Source organism: Poecilia formosa, unplaced genomic scaffold (genome assembly GCF_000485575.1).
Source record: "Poecilia formosa unplaced genomic scaffold, Poecilia_formosa-5.1.2 Scaffold1, whole genome shotgun sequence".
In the NCBI taxonomy this organism is placed as follows: Eukaryota; Metazoa; Chordata; class Actinopteri; order Cyprinodontiformes; family Poeciliidae; genus Poecilia; species Poecilia formosa.
Genome location: NW_006799940.1, coordinates 5,268,273 through 5,292,863, shown reverse-complemented (window position 1 = coordinate 5,292,863; position 24,591 = coordinate 5,268,273). Strand labels below are relative to the sequence as shown.

At 38.9% G+C, this 24,591-nt stretch overlaps 1 protein-coding gene across 4 annotated transcripts in view; it reads left to right on the top strand.

The window, feature by feature from the left end:
• Positions 1-24,062, top strand: part of fndc1 (fibronectin type III domain containing 1) — a 33,249-nt gene extending 9,187 nt beyond the window's left edge. Inside the window, exons 2-22 of one of the 4 annotated variants that reach the window (XM_007546801.2) lie at positions 1,120-1,311; positions 2,531-2,599; positions 5,978-6,220; positions 6,379-6,477; positions 7,059-7,176; positions 7,314-7,501; positions 7,919-8,026; positions 8,745-8,933; positions 9,030-11,618; positions 11,797-11,912; positions 12,012-12,123; positions 12,419-12,751; positions 13,373-13,447; positions 14,370-14,531; positions 16,288-16,524; positions 18,188-18,296; positions 21,244-21,323; positions 21,534-21,563; positions 22,569-22,730; positions 22,812-22,934; positions 23,300-24,062. In XM_007546801.2, coding sequence (XP_007546863.1) covers positions 1,120-1,311; positions 2,531-2,599; positions 5,978-6,220; positions 6,379-6,477; positions 7,059-7,176; positions 7,314-7,501; positions 7,919-8,026; positions 8,745-8,933; positions 9,030-11,618; positions 11,797-11,912; positions 12,012-12,123; positions 12,419-12,751; positions 13,373-13,447; positions 14,370-14,531; positions 16,288-16,524; positions 18,188-18,296; positions 21,244-21,323; positions 21,534-21,563; positions 22,569-22,730; positions 22,812-22,934; positions 23,300-23,415 — 5,450 coding nt within the window. In that variant the 3' untranslated portion in view covers positions 23,416-24,062. Of the gene's footprint in view, positions 1-1,116; positions 1,312-2,530; positions 2,600-5,977; positions 6,221-6,378; positions 6,478-7,058; positions 7,177-7,313; positions 7,502-7,918; positions 8,027-8,744; positions 8,934-9,029; positions 11,619-11,796; positions 11,913-12,011; positions 12,124-12,418; positions 12,752-13,372; positions 13,448-14,369; positions 14,532-16,287; positions 16,525-18,187; positions 18,297-21,243; positions 21,324-21,533; positions 21,564-22,568; positions 22,731-22,811; positions 22,935-23,299 lie in introns of all 4 variants that reach the window. The other 3 variants (XM_016669161.1, XM_007546794.2, XM_007546810.2) reach the window with 3 other exon arrangements.
• Positions 24,063-24,591: the final 529 nt, after the last annotated feature.

Below are 24,591 nucleotides of genomic sequence, written 5' to 3'. Positions count from 1 at the left end.
CAAATGTATGTGCCGGATATGAACGGTTTGAACTTTGTGCGAACTATGTGTTCAGAGGTAGGTAGCATTTCTTCAAAAATAATGCACAGTCGAACTGAAAAAATAGTCATGCAGAACAGTTACGTTTGGTCCCAGATGTGTAATCAGTAGAGGTTCAGCTGACATATTTCCACACTAGCTGAGGACTTGAAATGGGAACTGAATTTTACATTTATCGAAATAACTTGTGCGGCCAAACTATCATGTGAAATAAAAGTTTCTAGTTGCTACCTTATTGACTTATTGGAATGGTGTGCTATATTTAAAGTAAATTGCAAATCACATCAAGGTTTTTCATGCACTACAGAGACCTGAAGTGATGTTTTTCTGTTGTTTTTTTTTTTTTTGCATGGCTTATAGTGTCAGTGTCATTTTTATTTGTTGATGCAGACGAGTTTCAAGCATTTATCGAAATAACTTGTGCGGCCAAACTATCATGTGAAATAAAAGTTTCTAGTTGCTACATTATTGACTCATTAGAATGGTGTGCTATATTTAAAGTAAATTGCAAATCACATCAAGGTTTTTCATGCACTACAGAGACCTGAAGTGATGTTTTTCTGTTGTTTTTTTTTTTTTTGCATGGCTTATAGTGTCAGTGTCATTTTTATTTGTTGATGCAGACGAGTTTCAAGCATTTACGTAATTTCTGAAGCCTGAAACCAATTGAGATTGTTTATTTCCTATATCTCCAAACCTCCCAGAGACGTTTTAACAATTTATTTCAAACTAAATACATGATTTCATTCTGAAGTGAAAGCTCCACAGTCAATAGGAAAAAGGAAGGTTTCTTATTGCCCAGAACTTTCAGCATTCAACCATGTCTGCAGTTGTTTATACATCTGATTAGTTGGTATTTCCTAAGGCTGCCTCCATGAGTGTATCTCTCTACATTTATAATGAAGTATTGCAAAAACGATAAATAAATTGGAAACTGTTGTGAAGTTAGGATAGAAAATTGGATTTCAGAACCAACACAGTTTGTTTTAAAAACAAAAGGTTATCACATCGGTCACGATGCTACTGTTTAGGTCAATTTTATTTAGTCAAAAATGATTTTAAAATCTTGTTTTACAGCAGAAAAAACTCTGCGGCCTCAAAGCGGGAAGCACACAGCTGCAGACAAAGTCTTCAGGGAGAGTTGGGAGCCTTCGATCCATCTGGATGGAAGACCCGTGGACCGCTTCGTCTTCAACTCCAACAAACCCAGCAGGTCCCATCGCTTCACTAAAGTGAACAAAGAGAGCCGTCCACATTCAGTGGAGGATGTAGGTAAGACGAATGAAGTTTAAATGAGGCATTGTTGATAGTTAGTTGATCCTAGCAAAGCAAACTGGAGTGAAGGTTCAAATATCGATACGGAAAGGAAAATAAATAGACATGCTACATAAAAATAACATTTAACTGAGACATTTCTTCTTTATTCTTAAATCTTGAGTTCTCAAGTTCAACAGTGATAAGAGGACAAGCAAATGTATATGCTAAGTCAACACAAGAAGTTGAGGAGAAAAAACAACACACACACTAGAGTGCATATGTGATTGATTTATTTTCAGCGGATTAGTTCATAATTGGACGTACTTTCGAGAAGGTTTGCCAGAAAAAACAAAGTTGGATCATGACTTATATAAGTGATCAACAGCCATCGGCTTAGTGCTTATCTTAGACCTGCAAAGGAATATTTATCTCCCCGTCCTGTAAAGGATATTTTGGGCTCTTGGTCCTCCCACACAAAAACCAGTAGTCTGCATTGTTGAGACAGTGCCGTCTGCTTTTGTCATTATTCCATTTGCACCAGTCTTTGACAGCTCAGAGCCAAACTTCATGAGCGACGCAAAGTCTGCAGAAAGCTGTTTTTCGAGCCCGGCCCTACTCTTATAACTCAATCCTCTGTGTTGTGGTAACTTGTTATGAGCGTGTGTGGTCGTGGAAGTGATGCACAGTAGTGAAGTCATGCATCTTCATGCATTGTGTCTCTTAGTTTGTTGAAAACAGCAACTCAACTCCAGATGCCTTTTGGTTTGTGTGTGCTGCTCAGTGTACGTTGTGGCAGTCCTTGCGGTCTTTCCAGCTCCGGTGAGGTTCGCCATAAATCTTTGGCAACTGGGCTGAAGTTTTAGTGCTGCCTCTCCAGAAATTCCTCTGGGTCCATATGCCGTTCCCTTAGAAGCATGAAAGCTACATTAGTTACCATAAATAACACCCCTCTCTTTGCTTCCACATCATTAATATGTCTGGCCAGCCACTGCTGGAGCAAAAAAAAAATAAATAAATAAATAAAATAAGTTGACTTATTATGGGCAAGAAGAAGCAAGATGGAGAATAATGGAGAGAGGATATTCCACTTTTTTGAGTATCACATAAAAGGAATTAACCTGCTCACCAGAAAAGAACAACAGGCATTATATACTGATTAGATAAAGTTAGATAAATGTTTTGTTCTGCGACTGACAGCATAACAAATACAGTCAGTTTCTTCTTTGCATTTCAGACCCAGAGTGGATCAATCTGGACGGATTTGCTGTGTTGAGTCATGCACCTGTGAACAACTCCTCAGCAGGTAAACTCTACCTCAAAGAAGAATTGTTTGCACTGGTCACTTTGTTAGGTGCATTTTGTTCAACTGCTTTTTTGTAACACAGAGGCACTAATTGCATTTGTCCACGTACGAAAATGTGGTGAAGATTACTTGCTTCTTCAGTTCTCAGCAAGCTTCAGAAGAGGGAAGAAAAGGGTTCTAAGTGACCGTGAATGTGTCATGGTTGCTGGTGCCAGATGAGCTGGTCTGATTGGTCAGAAACTGCTGATATACTGCTGTTTTCATAAATAGTACAGACATTACAGAGAATGGTCCAAGAAGAAAGTATACTGAGTGGAAATTGTGTTGACCAAATGTCTTGTCAGATGTCTAAATGATTGAAAGACTACAGTAGTTACAACAAGGGTATGCAGTATATCATAACTGGAGGTACAATGCTTCAAACCAGATGCGTTGAAGCAGCATCGGAACACACCAAATATCAGAAATCTCTTCTACAGCTGTGAGATGTAAGACTTTAGGTTCAAAATTTGGTTTGACCTCCATGAAAGTGTAGATTTGCTTATGCCACCTTGCATCATTGGTTCAGCTCGGCACTGGAGGTGCCTCCCACTTCATATCCTCTGACTCATTGTTTCCTATATTTTTAACCAGGTATATTTTCCCTGTGGCTCATCCAAAATTTAACATTGAGTAAGAATGTGTGGTAATGGTATATGCTATATAAATGACATCACATTTCCTTTACAATGATCTCAGCAGAAGGCAAACTGGTGTGAAGTTTAGTAGCAGGCTGCTTGCTTATTGTCACATTAACATCTTTAAGGAACTTGTAGGACTGTGATGCAGAAGGTTATAACCTCCATTCATCAGTGCTTTGGGGGTAAATGTGCTTTCTTTTTATTTCCATTTGTTTCAGATAATAGGAACTTGTTATTGGAAGACTAACATGACCAGACAGATGTTCACATTGTTCCAGTTTGGTTTCTCTACATGTCTTACATCTTTGGCTTTTGAAGGGATTATAGGAACCACTTTTAGTTTTTCAGTGGGAGGAGCAGAGAATCAAGAACCACAAATTTATTTGGTGTTAGTAAGGCTTACCGAAATGCTTTTCTATGGGCGAGTGTTGTTGCCCAAGTTTTGCTTTAGTGGCTTTAGTTAACCAACTTCTGGGTTCATGTCAAAGTGATGTTAGACTAAAAAATGTTTATGTTATAGTATCAGCAAGAGATAATGATTCCATAACAGTAAATAACTCAGGCTAGGGAGAAGGGCAAATTGATTATTTAATGATGGAGGGTTTATTTTTGTTCTTGGATCCCATAAAAACAGATCAGCATAGTCATAAATGGTAATTATGTTTAATCACCTATTAAGAATCAAATCTGAGAATATGCCCACAGAGAGATGCCTCTTTTGCAGATTTCAGTAAAACAAATGATATAATTTACTTTTTCATTTTAACTGAGAAAAGGAAACAACTTCTGTATTTAAGGAGAATCACATCCAGGTTTGGTTGGTCCAAATGTGCCACTGACCCTGTGCCTTGAAAATATACAATGTTAATTCATATCACCAATTCAGAAGAGCTAAAAAAAAAACCTTGCATCACAAAGACATCTAGTGTCACTGTAATGCATTGGATGCATTATAATGGATCCAGTGCATTGTGTAATATGTATCAGAATATATTTTTGATCAAATACATTCAGAAACCGATAAAACTAAAATGCCAAAAGTTAAGCTCATTTATCAGGTCAGCTGCAGTAAATGTACTGTGCAAATGTAAACTGTCATTTGGATGCTATATGCTCGTCTGGCTAGTTTGACTTTTTAATGTTTCAGATTATGTGCCAAACTAATCACTGGTGGCAAACCACTGGTAAATAATTATTCATCATATGTCATCAGTGTTGCGTACTTTATGAGCAGTTGTTTTGTTCCCCTCTTGGCTCGTTAATAATCTATCTTGCCATATAAACCTCAACTGATTATCTGGGCATGTAGGAAAACTACTTAGCAGAAAATTGTTTTTGGAGCTGAACCTTTGGGGAAAGTGAGCAACACACTGTATCCTGAGACCTAAATCTCACAGTTTAACATTTGCAATATTTAGGTTGTTTTTTGGATTTGGTGAAATGTCATGGACAGTAGTTACAGCCAGATAGTTTTTGAAAAGCCCCGAGATGAAGAAAACTCACATCTCATCTCATAAACATCTGATGCCAAGTTGACTGAGGTGGCTCTCTCCGCTGAGGCAACAGTGGTATTGTCATGCCAGCTTTGCCACACCCTCAGCCATCACGGCTAAAAAAAAAAAAAAAAAAGAGAGAGATCAGGAATTAAACGTACTTTTGGAGTTAACGGTTTGTTTGTCAACACCAAACTATGCAGTGTGACAAATAACCAGAGAAAGAGAGGATGACAATCTGGAAGTTTGCTGATGAAAACCACATGATTCTGGTTCTGGTTTTAAAGAATAAGTGCCATTAGAGATGTTGGTAAAGTCAGGGTTAAATATTTAATGACGCATTGGCTTGTGGTAGACTATATGCTTCTTTAACATAGCATTTTATTTGTCTTTCAATAAAGATGTCATGTTTCTATAGGTTAATATGTAAGACAGCAGAATATTCTATTGAAAAATCAGCTCAGCTGTGCTGGTAGGAAATGCGACAAACAGATACCAAGGCCAGAAAACAGTGTTCCAGTTTGTTCCATCTTTGACATTGGATAAATACATTGATTTTCACCTTTTGTTTTTCTTCAAATGTCACCTGTCAAGTTTGCTGACTTGACATTATTCATCCTGTTGTGCATTTCCTTTTTTGATAGGACATTTTCTTTCATTGTTTTCCTCTGATTGCAGTAATGAGGAAATGATCATGAAATAATAGAAAAAAGAAAACAAGAGTAAGAAAAGTGGAAAGTTTTTTTTTTATTTTTCATGCGTCTTCTGGCAGGTCTTTAGCTTACCACTTCATCAACCAGATGATCCCCTGCATCAGCCAAAAAGAAGGAGATTGCTTGGCCGTGAGAGTCAATGTGTAAAAGATTTCCCAAAGCTCAGTGGCTACTAGGATTAGACACAAATTTAAAGCAGAACTGCAGAAGTTGGGACAGATGACAGGGGGACACATTGTTGCTCTACATCTTTTCCTTTTAGTGTAAATGACTACGTTTACCGTGACCTCAGGATGAATGGAATATGTATGTTTAATAATAAGCAAATGTGTAGTAAATGGAACAGAAGGTGCAGTCATTTTCCATATTAGAGTCTCAAGAAGGCCTTAAAGGGAAGTTCAAGTCAATGCTCTGTATAGAACTGAGTTACGGGGGACTCAAAAGGTGGGATGAACTCAAGTGATCTTTCTAAAGTTCATTGTCGTCCACCAGCAGGTTTTGTCAGGACGGCAACCAGAAGCAACTCTGCTGCTGCAGGACGGAAGACCAGGGTGGACAGAACCGCTCAGCCTGCGGGTACGGCCTTCACCAGGACACACAGGAGGGCGCCTCAGTCCTCCTCGGGCCCAAGACAGCCTGAGAAAGCTTCGCCAGGAACCCCGCTGTTAGAAAGAAGACGCCAGCAGCGAACCAAGCCTCAGGCCGACCAGAGAAACCGACAAGCACAAAAACTCAGTAAGAGGACCTACATTTTGTACAACTGATAACCAGGGATTGTTTTGTTTTGTTTTGTTTTCTGTGATAAGATTGCTAGGTAAAAACATTTTTTTGGGCTATCTTTAGTGTTCATAGTGTAAACCCTGGCCGTGCCTGGTATCCTTTTCTATTCATAGCATCTGAGTCCGTTCATGTGGTGTCACTGCAGGCACAGAAGGCCCTTGGGCAGAGTCTACCCAACAATGGAGCAGCTACAGCCAAAACTTCCCCACCAGGTACCCAGATTAAGCTCATTTAGAAAACCAAGCAGAAGTATCCATACCACTTGAACTTCTTTGTCACAACAACCACAAACTTTATGTAATTTATTAGACCAAAACAAAGCAGTCTTTTGCAAATTTCCTCCAAAGTGCCTTGCGTTTTGTCCCACAGATCTTCACATCAAGTCTGACCACCAGGATGCTGCCAAGACTGCTTTTATTTCCTATGCATGATTTTTTTTTTCACGTAGGCCTGGTTTATTTTATCTGAACAAAGCCCCTTATTTCAAACAGCTACTGTCTGCCTTGTATGTCTAGAGGCAAACCACAAACAGAAGTTATTGTTGTTGTCTTTCACCATAGGCTTTTGTCGTGCTGTTCGTCTATAAAGAACAGATTTATGGTGTTGCTCTCTGCTAGTCTTCTAGAGTAACCATTGCTCTTTATCAAAATAAGATCATTTTTGTTTGTGGTAGTGAAACGACAAAATGTGAAAAGTGCCATAAATACTTTTGCAAGTCCCTGTGGCAAGTAAATGAGCTTGTTCGCACCTAAACATGTTTGACTTGATGTCTGCAAAACTGTGTGTTGTTTAGAGCCTCCTGAATATGAGGCCCAGGACATCAGTGTCAGGGTCATGTCTGCAAAGTCAGTCCTCATCTCTTGGGTTGACCCTGCCGTTGAAATGAGGAAAGTCGACCCCGGGGCAACCAGGTGGGCTTTTAAAAACTGTTGCTGTGTATAACCTTTTTTTTTCTTTTTTTTTAAATGACAGGCAATAATTTGAGGCAGAAAATGAGCTGAAATTAACCCTCATTGTAACAGAACATCTTCATGTACTCTTTAACCAGATCATACACAGTCAGGTTCAGGGAGAAGGGAGAATCAGCACGCTGGGAGTACAAGGAAAGCAACCAGAGAAGAATAATGATCGACACCCTGTCCGCTGACGGCATGTACGAGTTTTCTGTCAGGATCTCTCAAGGAGAAAAACAGGGCAAATGGAGCGTTTCAGTATTTCAACGGACTCCTGAGTCGGGTATGTATTGTCACAGCATTTGCTAAAAAAAAAAAAAAAAGAAACCTGTTAAGCCTTTTCTCCTTTTTTCTTCATGCTACACCTCATTACGAACACCGCATACAAGTCTCTTGATATACATTTCTGGCTGCAGCTCTGTCAGAGTTGGAGCGGTTCTGCTATGTCACAGGAGCTCCTGAGCTGTGGTTCACTGGAATGTTAGAATTTATTGCCTGGCTTCCAGTTCAGATCTGCATCTGCAGCTCCATACAAACTGCCATGGGACATTTTCTGTCCATATAAGGCAGCTGTATTTTGTTCAGTCCAAGCTATACTTTCTCACACACTTCAGAAACCTGCTTTGACCTTTCATGCATCACGTTCTTCTGCTTTTTTCACTCCTGATTTTATTTTATTTTATTCTCCACTCTTTCACAGCGCCATCTGGGCCACCTGAAAATTTTGAAGTCAAGCCACTAAGAGGAAAAGGAACTGCTGTGATTGCAACTTGGGATCCTCCAGAAGAACCAAACGGAAGGATAAGAGGTGAGGCTGGGTGAGAAAGGCCATGTATCATTTTCTTGAATCTCTGCTATCCCTTGGCATTACTTTTATAACCATGTGGATTATAGGTAAAAATTGTTAATCTGAATTTAAAATTCTCTTAATGAAGCTAATTTCATCAAGTGAGACATTTAAAATACTTATAAATGGATTGAAAGTCTGTATAAGCCTGTTACACACAGCAGATTGGGATCATTTTTCATACTTGTTTTAGCAAGATTGACAACGATACAGAGTACCTAACAACGCAGCGCCATAAAAGCTACTATAGTTAGTTGTGATAGTAAAATATTTGTACCAGAGTCAAGACATTGTGGCCCACTTTGCTCTACTTTGCAGATGTAAGGATATCAGGAAAAGGATTAGTTTGTATTTGGCTGAAAAAGGTCAAGATACTTTAACATTTTTGCATCTAAGAAGACATTTTAGAAACATGTTTTTATATATATATATTTTTATCAGCTGGGGAATTATTTGAATTCGTAAACAATGACACTTTGAACCTACATGATTACAAATGAACAACATTTTTGTGTAACTCTTTTTGAGCTTCCATATGACTAATCTGAATTCACTTCAGTTGACTGAACTTTTCATTGATCGGATCACAAAGGCTGGAAACTCCTTTTGCTCTGGATTTTAAAATCGGAGGGATCTTTTTAAGCTTTACGCTGAATGTTTGTGCTTTCTATCCACACAGAGTACATTTTGTCCTACGCCCCTGCTATTAAACCATTCGGGATGAAAACCATAACATATCGGGAGGGCACCACCAAAGCCACCATTGATGGCCTGACACCAGGAGAGCGTTATATTTTCAAGATCAGAGCCACCAACAGGAGAGGAATGGGACCACAGAGCAAGGCCTTCAGTGTTGCCATGCCACGGTGTAAACACATTTGACTCTACATAATATATCCATACATTTATCCTTGAAAATCACACGTCATAACTCCTTGATCGTTTTCACTTTTGTCTCTGCCAGCCAGCGGTACTGCCTCTTCACTTTCAAAAACCAAGGACACTCAGACAACTAGTAAACCTATAATCGAACAGGATACTGATAAGAAATCCGACCTCGAGCCCACAGAGGTGCCTGAGGGTCCAGTTACAACCCCAAAGCCACACAATACCAACAGACGTGTGCGTCCACTTTCCCAGACACGCTCTTATCACAGTATCTTCTCCTCTATCAGGGGTTCAGTCAGAAATACAGCAAACAGAGGCTCAACAAGAGGAGCAGAGAGAGAACATGAAGAACAGGTGGATGACAAAAAACCCACAACACCACCTCCTGTAGTAGAAACAACTACAGTTGTGCCGGAGACAAAAGAGCTGGACAATGATGTCTCCCCTCTGTCTGAGGAGGAAGTTGATTATGATGTTGAGCCCCTCACTACAGAAACACCCAGCCTGAAGGTTTTGACACCCTCCACGACCAAATCTGCATTTAAGCGTCCATACCGACCGAATAGAAGGCCAATCAAGATCAGGGTCCACCAAAAGACTGGATCTAAAAGTACTTATTCTGTGTCATCTGCTGATTCATCTTCATCATCTTCATCATCTTCAACTTCATCCTCATCATCCTCTGCAACATCCCCAGTTTCCTCCTCTTCTGAGAACTCGTTTTCTTCTTCCTCCAGATCATCATTGTCACACACTTCATTATTGCCTTCCTCGCATGTTCCAGAGTCAGAACCAAGTAAAAAGGACAACATTGAGTCAACAAACCACGAGACTGCAAAAATACACCAAAAACCCAACCTAACTTCAACTAGAAACAGTTTAACACACGGGAAGCCCTTGGTCGTTGTCAATTCGCAGGAGACAGAGTCTGCACCGACCGATACTAGCTCTTCCATAGCAGAGCGCAGCAGTAACGCTGGCTCTCGTTTTGGTTCAAGATTTGGTCATGGCCGACGACAGCCCGGATCTTTCTTTCGAGGGAATTCAACTCGATTGCTAAAGGGCTATAAGCCAGCTGTGACCACTCAGTTTCATCTACCAAGCCAAAGTAAGAATCAGGTGATATCAAATACAGGTAGTTCAGATAAAACCCACTCTACATTAACAGAAAGAAATCAGAACCAAGAAATCTCAAATCCTTCTGATCCAAAATCATCCAAGTCAACTTCAAGAAGCACACTGGACAGTCAAACAACATCAGACTCATCGGTTTTTGACAAATCACAGCCCGCATCAGAGTCAAGGTCTCACGACTCTAAAATTTCACAAGACAGTCAAGCATCCACATCACATGGTAGTCCAATCCACAATTTGAATAGAGATATATCAGGTTCTTCTCAATCGGTGTCAGAAAGACATAGTTCTTCAACTTCACAAAACAACAAAAACTCACGGGGTTCAGACACATCATCTAATCGAGACATTTCTCCCAGCAAGAGAACTGAAAACACTGTCTACACTAATAAAGATGATATAGAAAGTAAAGCTGAGGGGTCAACTTTGAACTCCAGAGCTCAAACCACACAAGACATTAGGGAAGAAGACAGACAAGATGAAAGTAGTAATAAAAAAACTGTGGGTCCTCGTACAAGAATTAGTTCTTCCTTTGCCGAAAGATTTCCTTGGCTAGCAAGTCAATATCCAGGCAGATTTACCTCGAGTTCAAGGACTTCATATCCTCGGCAGGATGCCAGGACTCCTTTAACGAGGGTGTCATCATCTGTTGGTGCTGGGAGACCACTCTTAAGAGAGACACCAACTAGGGTTTCAGGGGCAGCTGGAGCTTCAGGAGTTTCTTTAAAGCAAGAGACCACTGAAGATCTGAAGATCACATCCAGACCTGATTCAATGAAAAATAGTGTTGTACTGAACTCTGGGAAGTCTTCTTTGCCCAATCAACATGCCGTAACTGGTGACACCAGAAATCCAGCAACAGTTTCTTCCTCTGAAACGTTTATGTCTTCAAATTCTGGCTCCCTTTCACTTGAGAAATCAAGTGCATTAAGAGACTTCAGTGAGGTCACCCATAAAGAAATGTCTAAGAGTGAAGATAATATGAGGGAAAATGTTGATACATTGAGTACAGAGAGGAATGGGAAACTTACAGATCTAACATCTGTCCAGACAAATCCTGCTTCACCATCTGTCCATAGACATGAAGAAAACAATGAGAGCGTGGCTACAAAAGAAACTTCGTCCAGGGCAAGAGCAGGAACTTCTACTGGAATAAGTCCAAGTATTCGTCGTTCTGGCGTAGGAACGAATGGGAGGGTTCGGTCTTCTCTGATAGCTAGCAGGCAGCTTTCTGGATCAAGGCTTTCTGTCAGACCACATCTAGTGCAGAACTCTCGGCTTGGCGGGTCAGCACCCGACTCATCTTCAACTTCTTCCTTAAACATGCCCAAACCAGTCCTTACCTCTGCCAGTGACGCTGATCATGATGCTACTGTGAAAGATACAGAATCAACTGGTGGAAACGCACATTCCGGATCGTCTTTACCTTCATCCAGAGACACCTTTAGGAATCAGGGGGGTAGGACTCGCTATCCCATAGTTAGAGGGAACCCAAACAATGGAGGACGATTCAAGCCAGGCAATGGAAATGGTAAAGTCTTTTGGTATTTGTACGTGTTTCAAAATACTGTTTGTGCTATTTTCAAATACTGTTTCACTTTAAATATAATGGATAGGAATGTACTTGAACTAAAGGTTAATTTCTAAATGATAAATTGTTAAACTTCAATGATTGTAGTAAACTCTGCCTCAAATCTTTTAACTGGTAGGTAAAAATGGAAAGCCCAATCTCACGGCAATGAGTGGAAAAGACACCACTTCCTCTCATGGAAGCAATAAGGCTGTTGGACACAAGTTCATCACTGGGCCTGATGGAACCAGATGGGTAACAAACTTTTATTGGCTTTAGTGAACTTTTATTTCCCAGCCTGGTATACATGAAATGTATGCTTTGGTAAAAAAATAAATAAAAAATTCTCTGCAGGTGGTTGACTTGGAGAAAGGCGTTCTCATGAACCAAGATGGACAAGTTCTTCAGGACTCACAAGGCAAAGCCAAGAGAGTTGTCCTTGGAGATGATGGACGCACCATTTTTGGTAATATAGCCTACTTTAGATATTATTTTGTTGCTTGTTTTTCATTTAAGTATCATATAAACCTCAAAGATCTGAGAAAATTGTACCAATTCAAACGACTGTGATTTGGTGCAAACCAATCACAAGTCTCTGAAAACAGCTTTTAAAGCTGTTTATACTTTTAAACAGCTTTGGTTTTCCATGTTTATTGCTTTTATTTTACAACCTGAGCATAGAATTTTAAATGTGATCCAGTTTTTACATTTGAAACTTCTAAAAATACACTCCTCTCTGCTCTTCTATCATATGCCACCAGACCATATGGGTAGCCCCCTCGTAAGCCAGGAAGGTATTGCTTTGTTCGGTCATGGCAGAAACAGCCAGCCTGTGGTCAACCCCAAAGACAAGGTCCTCATGATTGGAGGAAAACCTGTTCTTGGTTTGGATGTGCCTCCTCCCAAAACTTCAACCACCACCACCACTACTTTGGCTCCCACTACTACCTTAGAACCAACCACAGATTGGACCACGGAGGATTTTAGCACTGCACTGCCCTACCCAACCTGTCCACCAGGAACTTTCTCCAAAAGAGATGAATTTGGATATCCAATTCTTGATCCAGAAGGAATTTTGGACTGCTATCCTGAAGGTGAGAACATTGACAAGAGATGTCTTAGTAAATGATCTTGTTGCATTAGTCAAATATCACACACTGACAACATTAACAGATTTTTGACCAATGGGAAGTCAAATTAATCACCGAAAATAATAAGCATACAAAAAGTATGACTTCACTCAGTTGAACTTGAAACTACCCAGGCCAAGACTGTGAATGTTTCCTGTCTGTATCCACAGAGTCCCATTACTCTGTATATTACTGTGTGATCTGGTGTGTGTATAACAGATCTGAGTGCATTCAAGTAAGACCACAGAAGCCACATGTAAGTCTCTGCATGTGGAAGCTGGCTACGGTCACAGCACAGACTGGTTAAACACTCTACAATCTTTCAGTTGCATATTGTCATTGGTGTTACAATACGCCAAGAAACAAGCATAAACATATAACAGGACTTTCCTGTTATTTACTGCATATTTGTATATAATCTAAGTCTGGATTAATTACAATAAATGCAATTACATCACATAGAAACAATTCAAATAACAAGCACAAAGCTGTTTTTAAGTGAAAACATATCTTGTTGTTATTATTGGTTCAGAAACTAAATCAATTGTGAGATTGATGCTGCAGCTTGTTCTACTTCTCTGACAGAGGAATCCTCAGGGATGGAAATGGATCCTATACTTACAGTTGCCATGATGCCTGATGCTTTAAATCTTGACAAAGGTATTGGCTGTGTTTGGCTTCGGACCAATCTACCACAGGGCTTGAATTGACTAATTGCACTGCATGATTCTTTGTTTGTTGTCTGTCACACAATTCTGTTTTAATGATTTGCCAACATTTCCCTTCTCCACTTTGTTGACCTTTCCTGTGGTCTTCATTTATTTATTTATTTAATTTTTTTTCTTGAAAGCATTTGTTTTGCTTGATCAAAGTTCTCACTACAGTCCTGGATCACATCCACTATGGCCTGCTTTGAATCACTTTTTTATTCCAAAAGCCTCACGTTGTTCCTAAGCTAAAATGAATGTCCTTGCTTATAATTTCAATCAATGTATTTTGCTGTTTAAACTCTCTGTTGTTATATAATGGCTAGAACCTAGCTTCTGCCAAACAGCAAGCTGAATGAAAAACTGCAGGGACTGTTTTGTGTGAGAACTTACATTTACTCGGTTGCTTTAGGGGATTAGTTGCTCATAATATTCTTTTTTTTTTTTTTCTGGTTTGGGCTTGCCAGTAAAGTCTCACTGAGTTTCGAAATATTCGTAACGTTTTCTTGCCAATGCACCATGCTGGTCAGTGTGTATGTGGACCATGATGAAGCAGCACGGTGCACTGGTGCAGCCCAGGTCATAAACTGGGATGAAAGAGGAAGTACCTTATTAAATGTCATTACAGGTTTGTTTGGTTTGGAGAGTTGTGAAATAGTTCTTGATCCACGCACGGAAAATATGGGCAGCAAAATTACAGCTTTAGATGTTGATTACAAGCAAAGCAAGCTCACCCATCTGTCCACAGTAGAGTAAACTAGTCTAACATTTTCATTTTACAGTCATTGCGAAGATTGCAAAAGATAAATGCTTAGTTTGGGCAAAAATATTGTAAATTAATTAATTAAGTACTGATTAACATGTACGGTTTCTAGATGAACTGTTGGTGCAAACCACCTTACCACCAACTACCACCACAATTGCCACCACAACTACTACCACTACCACAGCGATCCCAACTACAGAGCCACAAGTGAGGGTGTCCAACAGAGGTCCTGTATCGGAGTTTGATCTCAGCGGGAAGAAGCGCTTCACAGGTACTCAAATTAACCAGTCACGTCATTAGATGCTCCTGTTAAATTCCTTGTCAACACAAATGGCAAATCAGTTAATGACATGGCAGCAGTTCACTAAATTAAGGTATTTAGAGGCGGTGGCGATGGCTCACTGAAATTCAAATTCAGCATCAGAATTCAAGTGGATTTAAGTGGCTTCAAATGTGACGTTGCTGGTCAGAGTATTAATAAAATGAGCAGTTAATATGAGCTTAATTTTTCTCGCAGTTCTAAGCTCATTGCTTAAGTCTTTCTTTTTTTTTAGTGTTTCCTGTTACCTAAAGGACACAACTCAAGCCTTACTGCTGGGTGGGATTCAAGCAGAAAGGCTTGAATTTCAATCAACAAAATTTCTGTGTTCACGATGAATACTACTGATTAATAATAAGTCAGATTTATATTCTTTTGGGGCAAACTACTTCCGCAAGATAAGTAAAATACAGTCTGGTATTTATTACCTTATTTGCATGTTGCTGCAGGGAAAATGTGTCACATTTTTTTTATTCAGTGAATGAAAATTAATTTTCCATCCAACACTTATTGCTAGAAAGAATGATTTAAAAAAAATCTATAATTCTCTCTTTGAGCTCAAAATGTTGTCTCTTTTCGATAGTGTGTATGTTCTTAAATGTTCTTAAATGTGTCTGTGTTGATGTGTTGATGTATCTGTTTGATTGAGGGGAGCCAATATTTAAACTCGATCTTAGAAAATGAAGGCAGTATGTCACAACTGTTTGTGTAAATTGCACATGAGAAACCCCTTGTTAAGTGAAAGAAAGTGTTGCACAACTGTTCTCACAGTCTCTGTAGTATTTAATGGCTATCCAACTGACTTTGACTTTTGAAATTTCAACAACATCCAGCAATTTTTGGGGGTGACGAGACATCTGGTTACCATAAAATCAGATTTTGGTCCATCAAGGACGTTTATCCCTCTCCCTGCAGAGAGGGCCATTGACATGAACCTCTACAGTATGTTATCCTCGACTAATGGCTGTTTTTTTTTTACTTACAAACAGATTAAATGCATACTGTCACTTTCGTTTATGTTGATATTTGAGAGGAGCCTTTTAAAAAGTAGAATTTATGACCATGTCCTTATAAATACAATATGAATGAATCTGCTCCAAAGGCGAGCTGCAATGATGCAACGATGCTGAACACCCACAGATTTATAATTCACATGACCATGTGAAAGCCATCATTCTTCCACGTTAAAAATGGAAATCATAAAATCCAAAGTGTCTGGCCTCAGCGCAGATAGATGAGTCTGTTGGCTCAACGTGGAGACTTCTTCCTCCAAGTTTATTAGATTAATATTTTTAGGTCCACATCAGCAGCTTGCCAGTCCCCTGACATGCTTTAGAGAAAAAAGAAAGTGTCTGACAGAGACTCCTGCAGCCTTTGATTTCTGGTTTGTCTGAACAAAGTTTACTCAAAAAAATATTCCCTAATCATTCTCAATATCTGAGGTGAAAATATTTTTGTCATAATTTGTTTCAGAGCTTATCTATTAGCTATCCTGAAAATGATTGTAACTGATACAAATTAATGTTGTATATTTCAGTTATGATGTTTTTGGACCTAGACTTTGAACTATAATGTTTACTATTCATCTCCTGAACATCATCTGGAAATGCTGGAAAAGTAATTTAGAGTTTTATTTTAAAAAAGACATATCTGTATTAAGACCCGTCCAATATCAGCATGAAATAAATAACCCTGTTTTGGCCTTCAGCTCCTTTTGTGAACTACATCCAGAAGGACCCAGGTGCACCTTGCTCTTTAACGGAGGCTCTGGAGTACCTTCAAGTAGATGTCCTGGAAAACTTGATGGAGAAGGACCGCATGGCAGTCAATCAGAACCAGCCTCCAAAACGCAAACCTCAAAACTTCACCGTGGTTGCCATGGAAGGTTGTCACTCTTTTATCATCCTGGACTGGGCCAAACCTCTGAAGGATGATATGGTGTCAGGTAAGGAGTTATTCCCCAAAATAACAAAGCTGTACTTGCTCAAGTATACCCCCCACATTTCGAATGACGAAAGCAAACGTACTGTCAACTTTGAATCACTGGCTCTACCAGCAACACCTCTATTTACCAGAGTTTACACCAAATAGTTGGTTTCGCTTTAGCCACACACAGCTGTTAGTTGTTAACAAAGGTAAAAAAAAAAACTGAAAAACCTGTTTAAATGCACTACATCTTAATCATTATGTTATATCTTTGTGTAATCCTCAATTCCATAACTAGCAGAGGGTGCCATGCTGATTTTTGGGAAGGTGAGGCACATCCACTGACATAGGAGCGTGCCCTCTGTCCCTTGGTGTTACTAGTTCTTTGAAAGAATCAGTGCAATCATTTCTATGTCCCTGTTTAATATTAGCAGAGCACCATGTACTTTGAAAACATGTCTGCTTCCAAAACTCTTGAATGTCTGTGCTGCTGTGGAGACCATCCCCGTGGCCTTGTCACGTCGGTTTATATTTCCGCAATGAAGCTCCACAGGTGAGGTTTTGCTCTTAAGAACAGGAGCCAAAAAAGGATCCCCAGTGTTCAACTCAATGGAACCTGTTTCATCAACCTCTTCTTTACTGCGGTTTGGCAAATCCATTTAACATGTTTTTAGGCATTCCTCATGACTCACTTTGAGGAATTGGTCCCAGAAGTGTTCTGCAAAAACCAAAAAATCGCTTCTAAATGAACACATTGCAAAATGGTTGCTTTACTCCTACTGTTTCACATGGAAGATTAAAGAAAAATAAAATAAAATCTGTCGACCTGCATTATGACATAAGGAAAGTATGTAACAAAGAAAAATCGGAAGAAAACAACCAACTGAGGCGTTCTGAGCTATCAGGGTAACAGTCTGGCCACACTGAGGAACAGTGTGTGTCCTTTGGCAGACAAACACAGTCTGCTGGTCATGCTGTGGACGACTTCATCCTCTGATGTGTAAAACAGATAGATGGTGTGCTGTTACTTGTGTTTTCTTTCTCTCTTCCTTTTGTACTTCCTCTCCTCTCAGCCTGTTGAACTTTGCATGTAACTTGTCTATTGAAAAGGTTTCTCTATCCAATTTTTGCTCCCTTTACAACCAAATGTGGAGTAATTTTAGATATTCTGTCTGTCCGTTCAACCATCCGTCTGTCCGTCGGTCTGTCTATCTATCTTATAAAGGCTGATGTACATCAGAGAGGGAATAAAAATGTGAAAGAAGAAAAACAGTCACTGGTATTTTCCTTCTACACAGAGAGCGCCCAGCTGTTTTGGCACAGCTCCAGTTAAAATAGATGGAAAAGTCAGGAGGTCCAATAGACTCAATCGGTAGTTGAGTGTGTTGCAGAGGTGGTTGCCACAATTTTCAAATGAATAACTGAGGGTCACGTGACTTGAAGAAACTGAGTAGCGTTTAGGGAATACTCAGTGCAGCCAAGCAAGACAGGAAACTTTATTCATTTTTAAAGAAACCCAAGACTCCTTTCAAGCATTTTGGCATGTCATAATAGTACGCGTATATTTTACTCTGTTTTTAAGTAACTGCTATCAAATAAATTCTGAATAGTCATCAAAAGTAAAATATAAAATGTGTTTTGAAGAAAAGCATTACAGTTTACTTTTGCATTGCTTCCTAAAGGCTACATGGTCCATAGTGCTTCTTATGACGACATCCTCAACAACAGGTGGTCGTCCAGAATCTCCAATGGGACCCACCTGCCTGTGGAAAATCTCAAGCCCAACTCCAGGTAATGGCTTGTGTTTGTACCCTTGCGCAGTTCATGCATATTTGCTTTGCGAGAAGTTCATGTCTGGTGTTCAAGTGATTTACCGAACAACCTGCGACTGGGGAGGCATAAAAAGAAGAGCCAGATTTTAAAGAGATCTGCTCGGTTCTGATATTTTTACAGTGTAAGCTGATCTCTCGGTGGGGTTTTCATTCCAGCGTTTTATAAAAGTGCATGTATGTCAAACCAGATTCATGCAACTCAGAGTAGATTGTGAGCTGGACCCTGTAAAATTCAGAAAAGCCTTCTCGGTAAATTGGGTAAATGGAGGCAGGCAGAGAAACAGATTTAAACCTAATGCGACACATGGCTGTAAAAATTCTCTTGAGAGCTTAGAAAATTGAACAATGTCAACACGTACAGCACTTATTATCCAACCCTCACTAACAGATACAGCTAGCTCTGTCTGGTTCTGGTGTCTGAGTTTCCAAAACCTTGTTCCGCTGTTTTAACAATTCAATAATGTAAACATAAACCCAAGAGAGCTGCTGCTGGAAACTCAAAGCCTATGAAAGTCTTTAACAGATTTTTGTTCAGCGTCCACATAAAGTTTACCCCATTTTCTACAACAGCACAGCTTACTTATCTTTATATTGACAGTTATTTATATTGACAGTGTTTGATCTGTTTTGAAGTCTGCATTTACCATATTTTACTTAGCATTAAATAATACGTCAACTAAGCATGTGACAATATCTACCAACATTATGTAATGGTACGGCTTCAAAATGGCAAAAACTAAAAAAGAAAAAAGAAAAGGTACTGGAGAACTTGCAAGAGAATGCTAGAGTTTTTTGTTTTTTTTTTCCTGTTGGATAGAGTATTAAAAGTGCAGGTCTGTCTCTTACCCACATGCTCCTGTGCACTACTGCTTGGATAGCAGAAAAGATGTTGCTACATTTTTCCCTTGTTTACAAGAAAGACAAACTTGGTGACTTTTTCAAGGTACAGATTTTGGGCAAGACATGTTTATTTATGTTCCAATAATCATACACAGGATAACTCAAGGAGTTTGCATAAAAAAAACTATGCATTTAAAATAAAATAAATCTAAGTTAGACATAGCACGAGTGAAATAATAATATTTGACTTTAAGTAATTAGCAAGCTAATTAGCTTGTGTGCAACGGACTAGCATCTGTTTCAAATGAAAGCAATTAGATGGTATTATGAGTTTGTTTGAAATATCTATCTATATGCCATGATTCTGTGAAACAAAGTAATTTTCCGTGAAGGTAATTCTTCCATGAGAATCTCATGTTGCCCATCCAAGTAACTAAATCAAAACACTTTGTTTTGCTTTCCAATTTTATTGGTTGGTTATTAAATAAATATCCCTTTATGGATACTTACTGTATCCATAAAGGATACAGTAAGTATCACTTTGTTCTTTGGCTTAGAAAGATATAAAGCAAAGGCTAAACAATGTGACTAAAACACATATTTATATTGTATACTAATATATTCATCCAATTTTGCTTAAAATAGCATGAATTGTGCTTTTTGTGGTAAAATTTACAATATACCCTTGTCTTGTCTCATGCCTACACCCACATACTATTTGAAAAATACAGTTTGGCTCTTACCAAACACCTGCCACCAAGCGCCACAATTGCATGCAGGAGTTTTCCACAAGTTTTCAAGTTGGGTTTTCCTTCCTGGCAGCTACTATATACCAAAGATCGTATTGTGTTTTCTTTTAAGTTGAAAGCTCCCGTTGGTTGCCAGAAGTATTCAACCACAGCAGTATTACACCTCCCTGCATATCCTCACATGGAAAATTCCTACTTTTCATAGGACTGACTAAATGGTAGAATGATAGACGAACCTCACTGATACTGTGTTATTTTAGACTCCTCTAAGTCCTGCAGAGCATTTTACAATGTTTTTCTCACTCAGAGATCACCACAATACAGATATGAAAACATTCATTTCAATCATTTTTTAATTTTTTTTTTTACTTGTGGTAAACTTATGATACATAATTGGATACACGTGTTCATAAAATCTGTTCTTGACTACTTGCACATGCAATTATTTTGTCACTCCAAATAACATCAGTCTTAAATGACTCGATTGTGTTGGTGTAGCATTTTGCACTCTGTTTTAACACTCTGTCTCTCATTCGCTGGACACAGTTCCTTCCTTTTGCCTTTTACATTACATCATCTCTCAGCAGCTGCTTTGCTTTATTGTCTCTCGCGCTGAGAAACATTTTGGTCAATGTCGTCATATGGCCGTAGTGATTGGATCCAGGCTTGTGGCTGCATATGATGAAACCTTTTGGGTAGAAAGTGATGGACCATGAATATACTGTATGTGGCCTTGCAATGTTGCAGAGTCAGAAAAGTACTGCATAAATCAGTCATTTGCAGTGGAAAAGTTTGCAAACGCTTCTAGCTATCTGCTGTGTTTTCATTGTGAGAGGACTTTATAATTCATTTCCCATGTAGAGACAGGGTGCGCTCGGTGCATGAGTTTGTTTTGCCCTTTGGCAATAAAATGTGTGACATGTACTAAAGCTCTCAGTCAGAAATGTCTCAGTTGACTACTCTCCTCATGTCCCCATTTTTTCATTTGCGCGCAACAATTAAAAATCTATTTAACTGACTCACTCTTTCCACAGGATTTTTTTCCCCCTCACTTTTGTATTCATCCTGTACACTTATCTGTGAGTCGATCTCTGTAAATTTTTCTTTTTCACTCTCAATCACCTTTTTCTTAACTCCCACTTTCCTAGGGTCCTTTCCGCAAATAGCTTCTCTAAGCCCTTGAATCGGAGCAACGAAAGCGTGCCAAGTCATCTGCTGCACTCATTATCTTTTCCAGTCATAACACATCGGGCAGAATGACACTGGAGCCACTGAATCCCTCATTAAATCTCAGCATTGTGCTCTTCTTGAATGCAGGTACTACTTCAAAGTGCAGGCCAAGAATGTGTTTGGTTTGGGACCATTCAGCGAGACACTAACCTATGTCACTGAGTCAGGTATGTCTGCAAAAAAATACATATCGAGATCCTTTTTGGTCAGTGTTGAAATATTCAAACCAGCTCTCTATGTTGTGTGTATTGCATGATAGTGAAGATACAAGATGTGAACAGGAGAATAGAGATTAGTGATCCTTGTTTCCATGTTCATTTCAGTATTTAAAAGTTCATTTTTCGTTTTGAATGACATTGTCATATTTCTCCTTTCAGATGATCCTCTTCTCATTGACAGACCACCTGGTGAGTCTCTTCACTATTATGTGATTTCAAAAGTAGTATTTTTTTTAAAAAATGTCTCTGTTAATTGACAAAAGACAGATGTGAACTAATGTACTGATTTATTAAAAGTGAAATAACTTTTATAAGACTTGGTGAATATATTGAGGAAGCACTTAGGTAATAGAAATCAGAAAAGCAGAAAAACCAAAGTCATGTTTCAGACTTTTCCCCTTTAGGAACCTTTTCCTGGAGACTGGGCGAGTCTTTATTTTTTCCACTATAGATACTCATGTAAAACAGATTGCCAAGATATAAATTTATCCCCCCAACACTTTACCCTGAACCTTCAGTATGGAAGCATGTGGATGCAAGTTCAAGCTCTTTCGCAACTCCAGACATTTAAGCTTAAAATTATTCATTATTAATGCTTCATTGCTGCACTGTGTCCTTCTGCTAATAATGAACCTATCAGGAACAAACACCTTGGTTAAGTGAAAAATAATGTTAAGCCTAAATCTGTTGGGGCTATGTATAATGTTGGTCTAACCGTTCTTTTTTCAGTGACATTATAGATGTATTAGATAAATATCAAATGTCCACTGTTGACCATCTTAGTATTATGAGGCTGTAAATTTTGAGGGGGAAAAAATAACAATTTAGGGTTTTAAGTTGTTTGTTTCAATTTTTTTATTGTTCTAAGGGACATATAAAAACAACCACAGCTCTCCCAGGAATGTGTCGTCTGACAGATTTTTGCTCATATGAAACAAGGCACATTGACGTGTATATGTGCAATTCTCTTTTAGGACACACCATTCTGAGTTTATTAATAAAACATCTGCTAATATTAGATGTTTGCTTTGAGTTTGATGCCGTTTTCATTCTGCCACTTTAAAAAAACTGCCACATGTTGTGGAGACAACTTTTCTTCTTCACACTTTTTCAGCAGCAGGCAAGACAACTCATCTTCTGTTTGTTTTGTTTTTTTTGTTTTTTTTTGTTTTTTTGTTTTTTTCATTTCATCAGGTGGCGAACCAATCTGGATTCCTTTTACCTTCAAGTATAACCCAGTCCACAGCAGCTGTAAGGGCAGTCAGTATGTCAAGCGGACATGGTACAGAAAGTTTGTGGGTGTCGTTCTGTGCAACTCTCTACGTTACAAGATCTTTATGGGAGACGGCCTGAGAGGTAACGCGTTAACTCAGAAGTGTGGAGTACTCCTAAACAAACTTGATTTATTCAACCTTTCGAATAATTTCCACTCCCCAGAGCCTTTTTACAGTATAGGAGATACATTGGGCCAAGGTGAGGACCACTGCCAGTTTGTGGACTCCCACAAGGATGGAAGAACAGGGCCAGCCTACCTCTCAGAAACTCTGCCTTCAGCACAAGGTAAACACAAACAGCTGCACACATGGCTTGTGACTTCTAATTTTTTCCATGCAGACTGACTATAAATAGTTAGGCTGCAAGACAGAAGAATTCCTTTTTTTGTTGTTTTTTTTAATCTATGTTACGCACACAAATGCAAAGTAAAATTTGAATGGACACTTGCTTTGTATTGGCAGGGTGAAATATGCAGGTTTTGTAAAAAAAAAAAAAAAAAGAGGCGGTGTTCTTAAATCATTAATTAGCTGATTTCTTCTGAATTTTGCTAAATGAAAAATATTAGCAAATATTAACTATTGATTTTTTTTTTCACCAAAATGTGTGGTTTGGTTTGAAGACCTAATAATATTCTATCCTCTGTATTACAGGATATTACCGCGCCTACAGACAGGAGCCAGTTACGTTTGGAGTCATTGGCCGGCGTACATCACATCCATTTGTGGGCTGGTATGAATGTGGGGTTCCCATCCCTGGAAAGTGGTAACTCTGCTTGAAGAGGAGACATTTTCCATGAAGTTCAACAGCTCAGCATCCTGCTACAGGCTCTCACCTGCTGGTTATGTCCATTAAAACAGACTTTTATCAACAAGCACAAAAACACCACTATATTGTAATGTTGCTTAAAAAAATAAATACAACTATGTACTTTTAACTGCTAAATATATTCCATTACAATGCACTTTTTCTATAAAGCAGTCTGTATATGAGAGAAAAGAAGTTTGGTCTTGCTTAGCATACTTAGTGTTACAAAGTGTTCTTCTATTATTAACAGAGACAGGTCCTTACCCAGTGTTATTTATCTCATTGATAGCAAACCCACATGTGGTGAATCCAGTGACACTGGACCAAAATAGAAACTGCAACATAAACTGTACAAACGAGCACTAGAGATGTGTATAGGTCTGTTCATTTTCTATCTATGGTATTTGTATTACATATTGCTATGACTTTTTTTTTTTTTAAACTATTTGTGTTCTACACCCATCATACTGTTTTCAATACCCCCATTTGTATCTCCTTGAAATTTTTTATATTACAATGTAAGTTTTATATGTATACAGACAAAGAATAAAAGGTTAATTATGTGCTCAGGAAATGTCAGACGTTGAATAAAGGTGCTATGACAAACAACTGCAATCCAAAAACAACAGTTATATTATGCTTCCTCTGCTACCAAATTCTGAAACATTACGCACATCTACCTTCACAATGCTTTTGAACATGTGGGAAAGACAGGCAGTGCAGAAAATCAAGTTAAAATTAAATTCAAATGCAGAGATTATTTCCTCTTAGGGGAGCACGGATCGCAGTTTTCTGGCCCATCGCCGATTACTGATCTTCAAAAGGGCCTGACCTGCCAATTTAGCTTTCCATGGTTTTGTCTGAAATGTTGCTAAATATGGCAAGAAAGTTGCTGAGTTTGTAACAGTGGGTTGACTATTGTTAACTTCAGACATGCAGGCCTGACATGATGAGTGGATTTGTCAGACAAAGCAAAAGAGGACAGTGACTGGCTGACTTTTAGACCTTTGTCGAGGATTGGCTAAATCGATTCCACATGTAAGTATCAGCCAATCACTGATCTCCCAAAATTAAGGAAATCACGGCCAATTTATTGGCTGGCTGAATTATCGGTGCGCCCCTATTTCATTTATCCAAA